Genomic DNA, 14,710 nt, shown 5'->3' on the forward strand with positions numbered 1-14,710 from the left:
ATAATACGAATCATTCAGACCACAACGTGATCCCTTCAATACGTTAAACAGTTAATCGATAAGTTTCGAACTTCAGGTTCTATTCACAACAGAAAACATGAATTATCCCGTCCTGTCAGAAATGACGGAGTTGAAGTTGCAGTTTTAGGACATGTACAAATGGATAATCGACAAATCTGTCAGTGAAGTAGCTAGAGCGTCTGGTGTACCTATCAGCTACTAGTGTTTTTCAGATTTTGAAAGCCTATAAATTCCATCCTGTCTAAATAAGGCTAGTTCAGGAATTAAACGAAAATGATTCTGATCGTCGACTTCAGTTTTATGAGGTGTTCAGCGAGAAATTGATCAATAACCCAAACCTATTATACAATACATGTTTTTCAGACGGAAGTTATTTCATGTTGAATGGTGAAGTGAATAGACATAATTGTCGTTACTGGAGCGATGTGAACCCTCATTCATTGATGGAATCACATTTACAAACTCCACAAAAATTGAATGTCTGGGACGGCATTCTTGGTAATCACATTCTTGGACCATTCTTCATTGAAGATAATCTCAATGGAAACACATACTTGAATCTATCACAAAACTGTGTAGATCCTATGATTACACAAATTTTGTAAAATGATGACAATTTAGTAGAAAATAAATAACGGTTGAGCCTCAAGATGACCAATTACCAAAAATTATAGCAGAACGACTACGTGATAATCTGACTAATGTGACGTTTACCTCGGAAAAAGTTAAAAATCATTTATTGAACATTAAATCGAATTCATCTCTAGGTTTGGGTGGAATGAGCCCCTTTTTTCTCAAAAAGTTTGCCGAAACTCTCTGCTCTCCGTTGTCAACAGTCATGTCAGTCTCTTTCGCAAAATCTCGCATCCCATAGGCTTGGAAGAAGGCAACTGTCACCGCTATTTTCAAAAAAGGCGATAAACTCAATCCAATTAACTACAGGCCCATTAGTCTTCCAAAGTAATGGAATCCATCATCGTAGAAGATATGTCAGAATTTTTAACAAAAAACGCAATCATACAACCAGAACAACATGGTTTCGTCAAAGGTAGATCAACCACCAGCAATCTACTACAGTGCATGAACGATTGGACGACAGCTTACGATAAGAAAATACCGACAGATATTGTTTATCTGACAGATAGAACTTTCACGGTCAAAGTGGGTCACTCTTTTTCTTCGCACAGACAAGTCACAAGTGGAGTTCCTCAGGGAACTGTTCTTGTCCCGCTCCTCTTCGTTGTTTATGCAAGTGATCTTGCTCTTCACATAATGTCTAGCAAGTCGTTTTATGCCGATGATACTAAACTTAATGGAACTGCCTTAGTCGAACATCATTCCCTTCAAGAAAACTTAAACTCGATTAGTCAGTGGTGCGAGGGTTGGCTTCAACCTCTTAACGTCGACAAATGCGTCGTACTTCATCAAGGAAAGAACAATCCACTCCGTACGTACACAATAAGCGGTCAATCGTTACGTACATGCAGACTTGGGAGTGATTATCAATACTGACTTAACTTGGTCCGAACATATAATATCCACATGCAAACGCGCAAACACACTGATTTACCTCATCCGCAAAACGTTCCTCCATCTATCATATTCAAGTTCCATAAAACTCTACGTTCGTCCAAGCATGGAGTATGCAGGTCCAGTGTGGTGTCCTGTTCTGGTGCGCGATAGGGACTTGTTGGAAAATGTACAGCGTCGAGCCACACGTATGACTTTTGGTGAAGTGCGTCCAACCTATCCCGAAAGACTGAGGATGGCAAAACTGCTAGCTTTTGACCAACGTCGACTCCGTGGGGACCTCATCATATCTTTCCGTATAGCTAAGTATAACTATGCTAAAAATTCGCAACAAAGCAGATACAATATTTTTTGGTGAATCGTATTTTCGAAACATGGAATAGTTTACCCAGCGATGTTATGAATTCTGACTCAGTGAACAGTTTCAAAAACAAAATAGACATTTGCTTATTTGCTTAATCGCCTCTATGCATATATTAATTATTTTTCTTTTCTTTTTGCATGCATTGTATTAACTTGTTGATATCCTTCGTTTTTAGGCTTACATAGAACTTTATTTATATATAATAATAATAACATTCCAGTAGGATAGTGCACCCCCACATTTTGATGTTCGGGTGAGACAGTTTTGGACGAACGTCCAATGCGTTGGATCGGTAGAAGGGGTCCAGAGAAGTGGCCAGCTAGATCACCTGATCTTACACCGATAGACTTCTTTTTTATGGGGGACACCTGAAGTCGAAAGTGTACTCTACTAAGCCTACAAATCTAGAAGACCTGCGACAGAGAATTGTTCGAAAATGTATATTGCTGATAAGGAATCCTTTCGATAGTAGACTGTATTATTGTAGGAAACTAGGTGGAGGTCTTTTTATCCAATTTATAAATTTACAATTTATCCGTTGATTTTGTTTCCACTGATATTATTTGTTGTTGATTTCCTTATTAAAATGAACGGCAGCGAATTTTCTGTTTTTTCTTAAATAAAACGTTCAACGTTTAGGGGGGTAATTGCTGACCGCAGGGGGGTGAAGTTTCGGGTATGATTTTCATATTAGAAATAAAAATTGACGTTTTCTTTGAAATTGTCGATTACATGTCTGTTTCTGACTTACAGAGGACGTCAAGTTTTCGTTGAAATGCCCTGTATATTTCTTTCAATAGTTTCAATATTATTGAGTTCATGAATTATGCTGGTGAAAAGCAAAGCACAAGTGAATCCCTTCAAGAATTTTTTTTTTATGTTGGTGGGTTACCAAGAGGGTTATCAAAGAGGGTTACCAAAGTACTAACAGAAAAACCTTATATCAGAAGATCTTCAAGAAAAACGACTGTAAAAGCAAACATGAAAACACGTTACTAACTTCTTATGTTGAAACAGTTTTTCTCAAAATTGTCTTGGGATAAAAATAAGCACTCATTCTAAATTTTTTTCTTCCTTTAGTTCTTCGCTTTATACGGGAAATTATAAGAAAGACTACGAAATTATCTTTAATCACAAAATTTAATTTGGAGCAATTTGATGATTTGAAGAGTTATGGTTTTTTTGTGCTGAATGGGTATATACTTAATGTTTTGTTTTTCTTTAATCCTCACTCTTCTAACGACAACTCTCAAAATTAGAGTCATCTTCAAGTAAATGATTAATGAGATTATGTCTTTCAAAGTGTGATTCCACTGGATGAACTTGCTAACCAATGTACTACCAACTGACCTACTGATTAAAAGAAAATGTAGTGATTAGCAATAACGCCAACCAACATTACAGATTGACATCCGTCAATTTTTTCCCAAAAACAAAATTTGACATTTTAATGTTTTGTACGAATTATTATGTTACAGGATTTCTTTGAATACAATGACTCTCATAGTAGACAGCCCCACTGTATACACAAGCCAGGGTGTACCAATTTCAGTCACAGGAATTGCACAGGTAAAGTTAATCTGATTTCATGCACTTTATAACAAATATAAATATACAGGGTGTCCCTGGACTTCCTCTTTTCCTCTCGGAAATGTATAGATGGGGTCAAAATATCAGCAGTACTTCATATAACTTTTTTTCCTAAAATCCTTCGTTACCAAGTAACGGGTCCTCGAAGTTACAAAATGAAAAATGTTTTTCTTTGATAACTTTTCAAGTGAATATTCAAAATCATCCAAATTTTGGTAATTGACTAAACAAATGAATTCCTTCGATGAGCTTTCATGCAGGAGTCAGTTGTTTTGCTACAAAGTCAGGAACGGACTACCCCCGATGGTCCACACCCCAAAACTTTGAAATGACAGATATTTTTCAATATTTTTCAACAAATTAAGGTTACTTGGACAATTTTATGAATAAAAGTACTCGTGTGGAAAATCGATCGGAGCAACGAGTCTTGAGAAAAATGTAGTTTCACTCGACGACATCAAACCCGCTCGTCCACCATTATTTGAAATGAATAATTATCAAAGCAGAAATACTAATGATAACGTTAATTCAACAATATTTATCCTGAGATGTCTACCATTATTCGAAAATATTATTTTTTAAGGAAAATGGAAATGATAGGTAAAATGTTCATAACGAATTTTCATAATGCAAACACGTTTAACTAACGAAACTCAAGAGCAAACAGAAATGAAAAATCCGCTACAGAAACTGCTCGATGTGACCACCTTCTGTCTCTATACATTTTCTTAGTCTGCGAAGACACCCTCTCTGTATTTGAAATAGCATTCCAGGGTCGTTTCGTATGGCTTCACAATGTAATGTTATTCTATTCAACAATGCATCTCTTGTGTGAATAGGTGTAGCGTAAACAAGGCTTTTTAGATGCCCCCACAGAAAGAAATCCTATGGATTTAAATCCGGAGACCGCGATGGCCATGAATATGGCCCACCTCTACCAATCCATCTATTGTGGAAAATATGGTTCAGATGGTCACGCACAATCAAACTAAAATGAGGAGGAGCGCCATCATGCATAAACCACATATCTCTTCGGGTTTGCAATGGAACATGTTCCAAAAGTCCATTCAAATCGTTCTGAATGAACTCCAAATAACGTTCTCCATTCAATCGGTCCTGTAGAACGAATGGTCCTATAAGATGGTTTCCTATGATACCAGCCCAAACATTCACGTTGAATTTCCGTTGGTGTTTGGTTTGCAATATCCCATTAGGATTTTCTTCGGCCCATATATGGAGATTATGAGAGTTGATAACTCCCTCTCTACTGAAACCTGCTTCATCAGTGAATAAAACTCGATTAATAAAAGTCATATCCTCTCTTTGCCTATCCATGAACCAATTGGCATATTCCAGTCGTGCTGGAAAATCTTGAGGTGTCATGGCATGTACCTTCTGGATGTGAAGTGGGTGGAGCAGTTGTTCCCTAATTATTCTATGAATAGTGGACTTGGATGTATGGAACTGTTTTGATAGATTTCTGATGCTCATTGAAGGATCATCAGCGACGGCTTCCAAAATATTTTCCTCCAATACAACGGTACAGTCCTAGGAGCGCCCTCACCACCTCGTTTTGGCAAAACTGTACCTACAATAATATCGAAATAAAACAACGTGCTCAAATTAATTACATACCTGTCTCCCTCAAGCTGCGATCGACACACTCGAATGTTTCTCTTGACGGTACCGTTCGATTGGGAAAATGCTCGGAATACAGACGACGAGCTTCTGCAGCATTACAAAATGCTCGTCCATAAAATACATGCATATCTGCATATTCATTGAATGTCAACTGTTCGGCCATATCAAAAAAATTCAAAATATCCTATAGAATATTGACAATACAATGATAGTCATATGACAACGCACCACTCAACAAAACAAAATCGCATTCCAGTTTCTCATTTTTTATCAAAACTTTCTAAAAGGTTTTTTTGTCAACATCTGTGAAAGAAATGGAACATAATTATTCCCTGGATATTTTTCACCTGATCATGTGCAGCCGTTTTTGTAGTTCATTCGTTTGCTTTTCATTAGTATAGTAAATATTTTTTCCGATGTGCGTTTTTTCAGCTAAATTTAGATTCGTGTTAAAGAATTTCTCCCATAAAATTATAATTATCAGTGAAACTCCTCAACAGTTTAGCTGTGAAGAAGAATTTGAAACATTCGAATGTTGAGTTTCATGAGATTCAGATAACTGATCAACACGAAACGTGATTATTACACACGTATTATGTACATACAAAATATGGAATGAAATCGATATTTCATAGTAGAGTAGCTTGTTAGTTTAAAAACACCACGAATCTACAGAACTTGATATTTCTTTTGAAAAAATATCTGCTATCACAATTGTGACTTAAACTTCCATATAGGTACTGTACTTTTTGTTTACGACTTCATTTTAGCATACTTTGTATTATTCCTGTTATAAATGTTGTTGAATTAACGTTATCATTATTATTTCTGCTTTGATAATTATTCATTTCAAATAATGGTGGACGAGCGGATTTGATGTCGTCGAGTAGAACTACATTTTTATCAAGACTCGTTGCTCTGATCGACTTTCCACACGAGTACTTTTATTCATAGAATTGTCCAAGTAACCTTATTTTGTTGAAAAATATTGAAAAATATCTGTCATTTCTAAGTTTTGGGGTGTGGACCATCGGGGGTAGTCCGTTCCTGACTTTGTAGCAAAACAACTGAGTCCTGCATGAAAGCTCATCGACGGAATTCATTTGTTTAGTCAATTACCAAAATTTGGATGATTTTGAATATTCACTTGAAAAGTTATCAAAGAAAAACATTTTTCATTTTGTAACTTCGAGGGCCCGTAACTTGGTAACGAAGGATTTTAGGAAAAAAAGTTATATGAAGTACTGGTGATATTTTGACCCCATCTATACATTCCCGAGAGGAAAAGAGGAAGTCCAGGGACACCCTGTATATTTTTCCAAGACACATGCAGTGTTCATGTTGAGTAAGCTGTGATAATATATTGAGCATAAGTACCGACAAAATTTCATCGTAACAGAATCTTCAAATTTAATGCAAACTCGGAGGACTAGTTTCTAATTCGTTTTTGCATTATCAAAAAATATCAATAAAACTCAAAAATTCGAATGGACAACAAATCCTTCGGCTTATTACATTATTCTATTAGAAACCAGAGATAAAAACAAAGGCATTCATGGTCGCCTAACTTCGACATCAACTGATGAACGAGATTCGTTCTCTGTTTTTCTCTGCAGCTCTTACTGCAAGTCTGTTTGGTGTTGAATCACGAATGTTTTGTTTTTTGGGTGGTTTTGTTGCTTTGTAGTGAAAGCTGCAGAAAAAGGCAGGAACGAATCTCATTCGGTTGTCGATGTCAAAGTTTGGCTTTGCAACTGACTTTATGCAGTTATTATTCAGGTTTTCCTTCATCGCATCAATTCTCCATAGTGTTTGAGAAGCATAACAGCTTTATCTGGCTTTATTTGGGGATCGGAAAGTACCCTATTATTAATAAAGGGTAGAGTAAAAGATAGAAAACGATTTTTTCTGTCTGTTCATGAAAAATCGAATATACTCTCTAGGTACTCTACATGCCATATTCCAGGTGATATTTTGGAATAAAGTCTATTGTTATTATTACACACATTTCACTGTATACTAATAGTTTCATTCAAAGAAAAAATCTTCTTTCTGTCGATGCAGATTTGTTGAATTTACCTTTTTTCCAACGGTTCCTATTTATTTGTAACAACAATCGTCATATTTAAAATCAGGTGAAGATTCAGGGACAAAATGAAGAGATGCTTCTGGCAGCTTGTGAACAGTTCCTTGGGAAAAAAGAGAACGAAATTCAACACATCGCCTTAGTAACCTTAGAAGGGCACCAAAGGGCCATCATGGGTTCCATGACTGTCGAGGAGATATACAAGGATCGCAAAAAGTTCAGCAAGCAAGTTTTCGAAGTCGCTTCTTCTGATCTAGTCAATATGGGCATTACTGTAGTTTCTTACACCCTGAAGGATATCAGAGATGAAGAGGTACGGATAATCAAATGAATAATTCACTTGCATTATGAGGTAATACTATTCTTTTGTTTTTGGTTTGTTTGCTTCAAAAGGGTGCCAAGGTATGTTCAATTACTTGGTTGTTTTTTGTGTAGTGTCGCTGTAGCAAGACACGAATCAGTCAATCAATGATAATGTTCAGATTGGAGAGATATTTGGAAAAATCTCATTGATAGGTTTGTTTGGCGAATTGATTGACTGATTATTGAAATTGCTTTGAAAATAGTTTGTATCTAATTCAAAGGTGTTGGTCAAGTATCTTCAGGTGAGTACAATAAAACACATTCATGCAATGTTATTGCTTTACAAGGCCAACTTCAAATTTATTTTGAATTGTCTCTGCGAATATGTCAAAGTTTCCCACAGTTCTTTTATAAGGATGGAGGAGTAGAGAGCTAAAAAGTTTGTTTCCCAAAAACTAATCTCTCAAAAAAAAATATTCCACATAGAATTGATAGTGCGACCAACGCGACCATACAACACACAAATATCCGATGGATACCTATTGGACATCTGGTTTATGTCAAAAATATATCTTATAGACGTTCTAGGCCATCAACCTGGACGCCTGTAGTATATAATACTTTTATTTTATAGATGTGCATAAGTTATCCTCAGGAATATATTATTTCATGACCACTGTGGGATATGTTATAAACATTCATTTCATGTCCAAGGATATTCCGACCTGAATTGAACATGAATTGGATATCCATATGATATCCGGTGTTATCTGAATCAGTAAGTGGTTACACATAATACAACAACTACGTTAAGATAAGTAGGTATCTTGACGGTTTCCCGCTTTATTCGTTTACTTCCTCAGACGTCAATATACAGCAGTGTGACACACTCAAGATGAAGACACTCCTGTATTGTAGTCACTTTTTAAAGCAGAGATTTGATTTTTGGTACAGTCGTAGACCTTCGTGGGCCGCACTTTTCGCAATACTTAGCTCGAGCGATAGCCCTAAACCCAGCCCAATGTGTTCCTACGAAAAGGGCAAATTATCGATATTTTGCTTCGCGTTGGAGATTTGGAATTTCATTTATTTCAACAATTGAAATTCACGAGTCAGTTTTTCAAAATTAAAAAGTCGGTCTTTCGAAATCATTAGCCATTTCCTATGGGTGGAATCATTTCATTAGTTTGTCCCGAACCATTTATTACGAAATTGCGAATTCGCTACAGAAATGCGAAACTTTGAAACTAGATTCATGAAAAATAATATTCTGCTTCGAGTTGAAACACATCAACTGTAACCAGGGCCGTAGCGAAAAGAAATACCAGGGGGGGAGGGAATCTAAATTTTCCCAACCCCACCAGCAAAATTTCCCAACTTTCGAAAAAATGAAAGCCGAGTGATAAGTTACTACTATAATATATTATAGTAGTAATATATTATAGTAGTAACTTATAATATATAATATAATTATTAATATATTTTCTTGCTTAGCTATCCAAAGATTGGCTGAATGCCTATGCCCGTTAGGGTATGACAAACAAAAATAAATTTTGGTGAAAAGAGAAATGAAAATTTCTATGTTTTTTACCACTTTTATTTGCAACTAACGTAACTGCAGTTTCGTCCTATATTGACATTCTCAAACTTATACAATAAACTGTCCATATAGGACGAAACTGCAGTAACGTTAGTTACAAATAAAAGTGGTAAACAACATAGAAATTTTCATTTCTCTTTTCATTATGATCCCCTACCACGTAGTAACGGCTACCTACATCCATCAATTACCTACCAAAATTATAAATTTTGGTAGGTAATTATAAAAATAATAATGGGAATTATTCTACTTTGGACCAAGGTCCTTGGTCTTCCACCATATCCACCATGTATAGGAATATTCAATACAAATGAAAAGAAACAACACTTAAATAATATTGTGCTTATTGTTTTCTACTATTATTTTTTCTACCTTCACGGCCCGAAATTTCCCAACTTTTTCAAGTCGAAAAAACAGCGAAAAGTTGTGAATTTTGTAAAATTGTCACTTTAAAATTTGTGGACTGTTCAGGACTGTTCTCTAACTTGGGAGAAATTAAACTTTTTTGAAGTTTTCTAATAACTCACAATTTCACAGTATGGGATCTCCAAGTTATGCATGTTGGGAAATCCCAACCTTCTCCCGGTTCTTTCCCTTTTCTTATTACCTCTCCCAACCCCCATGGCGACGGCCCTGACTGTAACAACTAATTTCAAAAAGTGATGGTAACCTTAATTGCTTCAAGTGTATGTGGCACTAATAAGTTGGCTTATTTTGCACACATCTTCAAAGAAATGCAATTAGTTCACGAATGTAGAAAATGAATAGAAATAAATGATCTAGTTAATGATTTACATATTTTCTCTCCACATTAGGGATACCTAAAGAGCTTGGGCATGGCTCGAACAGCAGAAGTGAAACGTGATGCCCGAATTGGTGAGGCTGAAGCCAGATGTGACGCACAAATAAAAGAAGCTTTGGCCGAAGAGCAGCGGATGGCCTCCGTCTTCTTGAACGACACTGAAATAGCGAAGGCCAAACGAGATTTCGAGTTGAAAAAAGCCGCATACGACGTCGAAGTACAAACGAAAAATGCCGAAGCCGAAATGGCATATGAACTTCAAGCCGCCAAAACCAAGCAGAGAATCAAGGAGGAACAAATGCAAATTCAAGTTGTTGAGAGGACTCAGCAGATAGCAGTTCAAGAACAGGAAATAGCTAGAAGAGAGAGAGAATTGGAAGCCACCATTCGCAGACCAGCCGAAGCTGAAAAGTATAGATTGGAGAAGATCGCCGAGGCCAATCATAAGAGGGTTCTTCTGGAAGCTGAAGCAGAGGCAGAAGCACTCAGATTGAAGGGTGAAGCAGAAGCATTCGCTATTGAAGCTAAAGCTAAAGCTGAAGCAGAACAGATGGCCAAGAAGGCGGAAGCTTGGAAAGAATACAAGGAAGCTGCTATGATCGATATGTTCCTTGATGTATTGCCAAAGGTAAAAATTTTCTATATATATATTGCAACACCGGTTTACTTATACAATAATGAACAAGGGGTACCTAATATGTTTCAACATTATACATAGTTATCAACCATAAATTTCTCACTACCAAGATCTAAATAATGAGGTTGCTTTTGAAATATAGGAATAACTTTGAAATTTATACTTTAGAGGCAAATAGGGGATATACAAATGTCAATAAAGATTCCAACAGAACTGGTAGGTATAAATCGGACTTGTCGAATCATCAAAGTTCAAATCTTATTTATAAATCGGACTTGTCAAATCATCAAAGTTCAAATCTTTTTTGTACATTCATTAGGTATAAATAAGCAGATATGGGAGTGTTTCAAGGTAGCTGCTAGCGCAGGGTTCTTGCGTTGAAGATGGAATCGATTCAATAATTGGTTCATATAAAAGTCGCGGTGTAATTTATTTCTGCAGATATTTGAGAATACACTTATGTAATCTTGATGTGCAGGGGTATTTTTTTGATGAAATGTAGAAATTTGGTTCATCAAAGCATTCAATATTTGCCTGCTTCAAGCTTCCTGGATTCGAAGAATGAAGGAGTGTTCAACACTTTGAAATATCAGAGCCATTTGATGATAGAAATAATTGTTGTTGATTTAGATCATTGGAAGGACCTTATAATGAACCCATTATGAGGCCCTGAGAGATAAAGTAGTATAAAGTCTTGGCTCATGTCACATGATTATGTGATACAATGATTTCTTACATTGCGGATAGCAACTGCTATCTTTAGATTGTTGCCATCGGCTTTCATTTTATCTGCATCAGAGGGATACGATCCGAGAGTTCTTTGATACTTCTTTTCCGTCCATTTATCTCAAAATATCTCAAGTTAACTACAACAATTGGAATCCTCTCGTGTGTAAATTATTGATTTCAAAAGTATCTAATCTTTGGAGCTTAACAAATTTGATAGTTGATTTCATCATTGCTGTTTTACAGGTTGCTGCTGAAGTTGCTGCTCCCCTTTCCCAAGCGAAAAAAATAACAATGGTATCTTCTGGATCTGGTGAAGTGGGTGCTGCCAAATTAACAGGGGAAGTTCTTGATATTGTCAATCGAGTACCTCTGCTTGTGAAGAATATGACTGGTGTTGATATTTCCAAGGTAATATTTACAAATAAAACAAATTGTGAAGGTAATGAAATAGAAATAGAGATGAAGAAAACAAATATTTTCAGCAGAAGTTTTTTCACACACAATGGAAAACAATTCTATATTCTGGATCCATTATTTTAAAGTGGTTCTTTAACATTTGCAGGATATCTATCATAATTGTTTTGTAAAAGATGTTATATGTTAGAATCTCCAAAAGATTCACAGAGTCTATGTAACGTACGAGTTTCTTTTCCATATTTGAAACTGAAGAATATAAGAACTATAGAATGAGAAAAAGATGCATAAAAACAGATTCGCTTCTGTTTTGTAATTATTTTCAAAAGTGGCACTGATTGACAATGTCAATCAGTGTCACTTTTTAGTGTACCTAGGTACTCAGCACCTCTGCGAATGGGAGGCTGAAACTTGTAGGATGGAGAATTATTGACAAAATATTTTACATGGGAAACGGGTCCAAGTGATCACACCAGGGATAATTTATACATCTTGATTGAGAACGAATATGTTTTTATTAAATTATGAATGATGAGAGCATGTCAATATATAGTCATATTAGAACGGAATTAGCCGCGGTGGTAGTGCGCCCGACTCACGATCGGAAGGCCGTGGGTTCGATTCCCGCCTCGACCAGATATTTTTCTCGAGAGAATTTATCTGAAGCTGGGATGATTCTGCAACCGTGTTAGGAATCACACGTTAAAAGGTACGACCTCATTAGTCCTTATCTCACACAAGTTTCTCAACTTCTGAGAGTTGTCGTTCGTATGGGGGCGACAGCTAATTAATGAAGAAACAGATTTTAATCAGTCGTGTAGGTACTTGGGTCATTATATTTCAAAAATTCAGGAAAAATCCCAAATAAAATAATGATAATATCTATATAGCACAATTTGGAAATATTATGAATTGAAAAGGTTTACTTTCAACTTTCGAAGTATTAACTGAAGATTTTTAGAAATTTGATTGAGCAGATGAATTGATGTGTACTAATAAAATATTAGGCTTCATATAAATATACACTTCCACTTCACAAGTAAATGAATGATATATTGTTGTTTTTCGTTAGAAAACTTATATACAACAATACATCTGTTTAAAGAAAAATCTATTTTTCCGTTAATCAACTGTCGCCCCCACACGAACAACAGCTCTCAAAAGTTGAGAAACTTGTGCGAGCTAAGAACTAACGAGGTCTTACCTTTTAATGTGTGATTCCTAACACTTTATCACTGCCAAACAGGAATCCTTTGTAACCTATATTAATTATAACTGTTTTTGGTAACTACCAATTGTCACCAGTAATAACTCCCTGATGCTTTTGGATTGATTGCTTTGATTACAGACAATTAAGTTAGTATTTTTCCAGAAAGTTTATTCATTTACTATACAACCAGGCTCCATGTGCTCATTTTTCTAACCAGTATAACCTGTGGCCACATGGGAACGTGGTATGACATAAAATAATCAGTTGTCAAAAACTCAAGTTGGTCGAAATGGTTAAAAGTTATAACTTCAAAGATAGTCTGAAAATTAAATTACTGGTACCTATTTCACAGAGACAATTTCATTATAAAATATTGTAAATTTTATATTATAATTATAATAATAAATACACATAATTGGTTCTAGTATGTTTCACTCTAAATGGTATTGGCTTATCAACTGCAATAAACTATCTTGTTTAATCCAATTATGTAACAATTATATAACAAATTATGTTATATTTTGATTCTCTCACCTTTATTTTGATTCGGGTTTTACAATTTGAGGGGCTAATTGGTTTCATTATAATAGTTTAGCTAATACCATATACTGTAAAATCTACTATACCTAAATTATTCACATTGAAAAATTAATACTTAACAGCAAACTATTTACCTTGAAAACAGTTGTATAATGCTATATTATTTTTCATTTCTTTGAATCTCTATTGAAAATGTAATGCATTTTTTTTTGTTTCAGTCTGTCCATGCAGCATAGGTTTCAGAAAAATGGAATGCAGGCTTGATGATCCCTTGTGAATTCATATAAAAAGAAACAAGCTAACATCACAAGGATCATGCACAGAGATATTTTCCAATTTTACCAAAAAACTTGAATACTACTTATATATTCATCATATGAATGAGCTAGCTGTTCTCACTTCAGTTTATGTTGACCATTAAAAATTTTGAAAAATTTTTAAGGAGTCATAAATTCATTGGTGCCATAGTGACAGCTCATTGGAAGAAAGCTTATTAAATTTATATAATTTTGAAATTTTGTGGCAGGCTACATAATAATGAGTCTGCTATTTTCAGTATCGTTTGTCTCGAAAATCTCGAATCATGAACTCTTTGCATAATCTCAAAATGGTCTTATCCAAGAAATATAAATGTAATGCTACTCTCTCCTGCATAACTTCCCTAGCCTGTGTAGCACTTGTTTGATATTTTTATATGCATATTACGACGCTGATTCGAAGAACTGGTAATAGTTATGTAGAAAGTAGAAACTGATGAATACCACTATTTTTTTTATTAAAGTTTATTGTCTTATCTGTAAGTGTATTCTATTGAATAAATCTATGAATGAACCATGTCTTTTCCCTACCATCACCCTACCTTTACGATTTTATAGGACACTTCTGTTTCACTTAACATTCATTGAAACTTCAATCAGTTGTTAGTTCGAATTTCAATGAGTTTTTTTTTCACAAAATGAATGCGAGATCAATCTAAGAGTTTATAATAATTTTCCTCACAGACAGACAGAAAATAAAGCTTGTTCATTAATCAATGTCGAAGCACTGCAGCTGACTTTGACATTTGAAGACTGAAGTATTCAGCCTTTCCCTTGGAAGGCTTCTTCATAAGGGGTGATGTCATCTCCTCTACTAACTTAGGCTTGTCCTTTGAAAACAGTTGAGTCCAGCAATGCATTTGTGGTTCAGCCTAGTATCACTGATGAGAGCTAATGCGGGTTCAAACAGCTCTGTCTGGTATTGG

General features: G+C 35.4%; 1 protein-coding gene across 1 annotated transcript in view; it reads left to right on the plus strand.

Moving 5' to 3' along the window:
* Positions 1 to 14,298, plus strand: part of Flo1 (flotillin-1) — a 44,067-nt gene extending 29,769 nt beyond the window's left edge. Inside the window, exons 3-7 of the mRNA XM_074182385.1 lie at positions 3,394 to 3,484; positions 7,282 to 7,545; positions 9,951 to 10,565; positions 11,547 to 11,711; positions 13,686 to 14,298. Coding sequence (XP_074038486.1) covers positions 3,394 to 3,484; positions 7,282 to 7,545; positions 9,951 to 10,565; positions 11,547 to 11,711; positions 13,686 to 13,703 — 1,153 coding nt within the window. The 3' untranslated portion in view covers positions 13,704 to 14,298. The remainder of the gene's footprint in view (positions 1 to 3,393; positions 3,485 to 7,281; positions 7,546 to 9,950; positions 10,566 to 11,546; positions 11,712 to 13,685) is intronic.
* Positions 14,299 to 14,710: the final 412 nt, after the last annotated feature.

Source organism: Leptinotarsa decemlineata, unplaced genomic scaffold (genome assembly GCF_025532065.1).
Source record: "Leptinotarsa decemlineata unplaced genomic scaffold, Ldec_3_MD MMD2_tig00026328_RagTag_RagTag, whole genome shotgun sequence".
Lineage (NCBI taxonomy): Eukaryota > Metazoa > Arthropoda > Insecta > Coleoptera > Chrysomelidae > Leptinotarsa > Leptinotarsa decemlineata.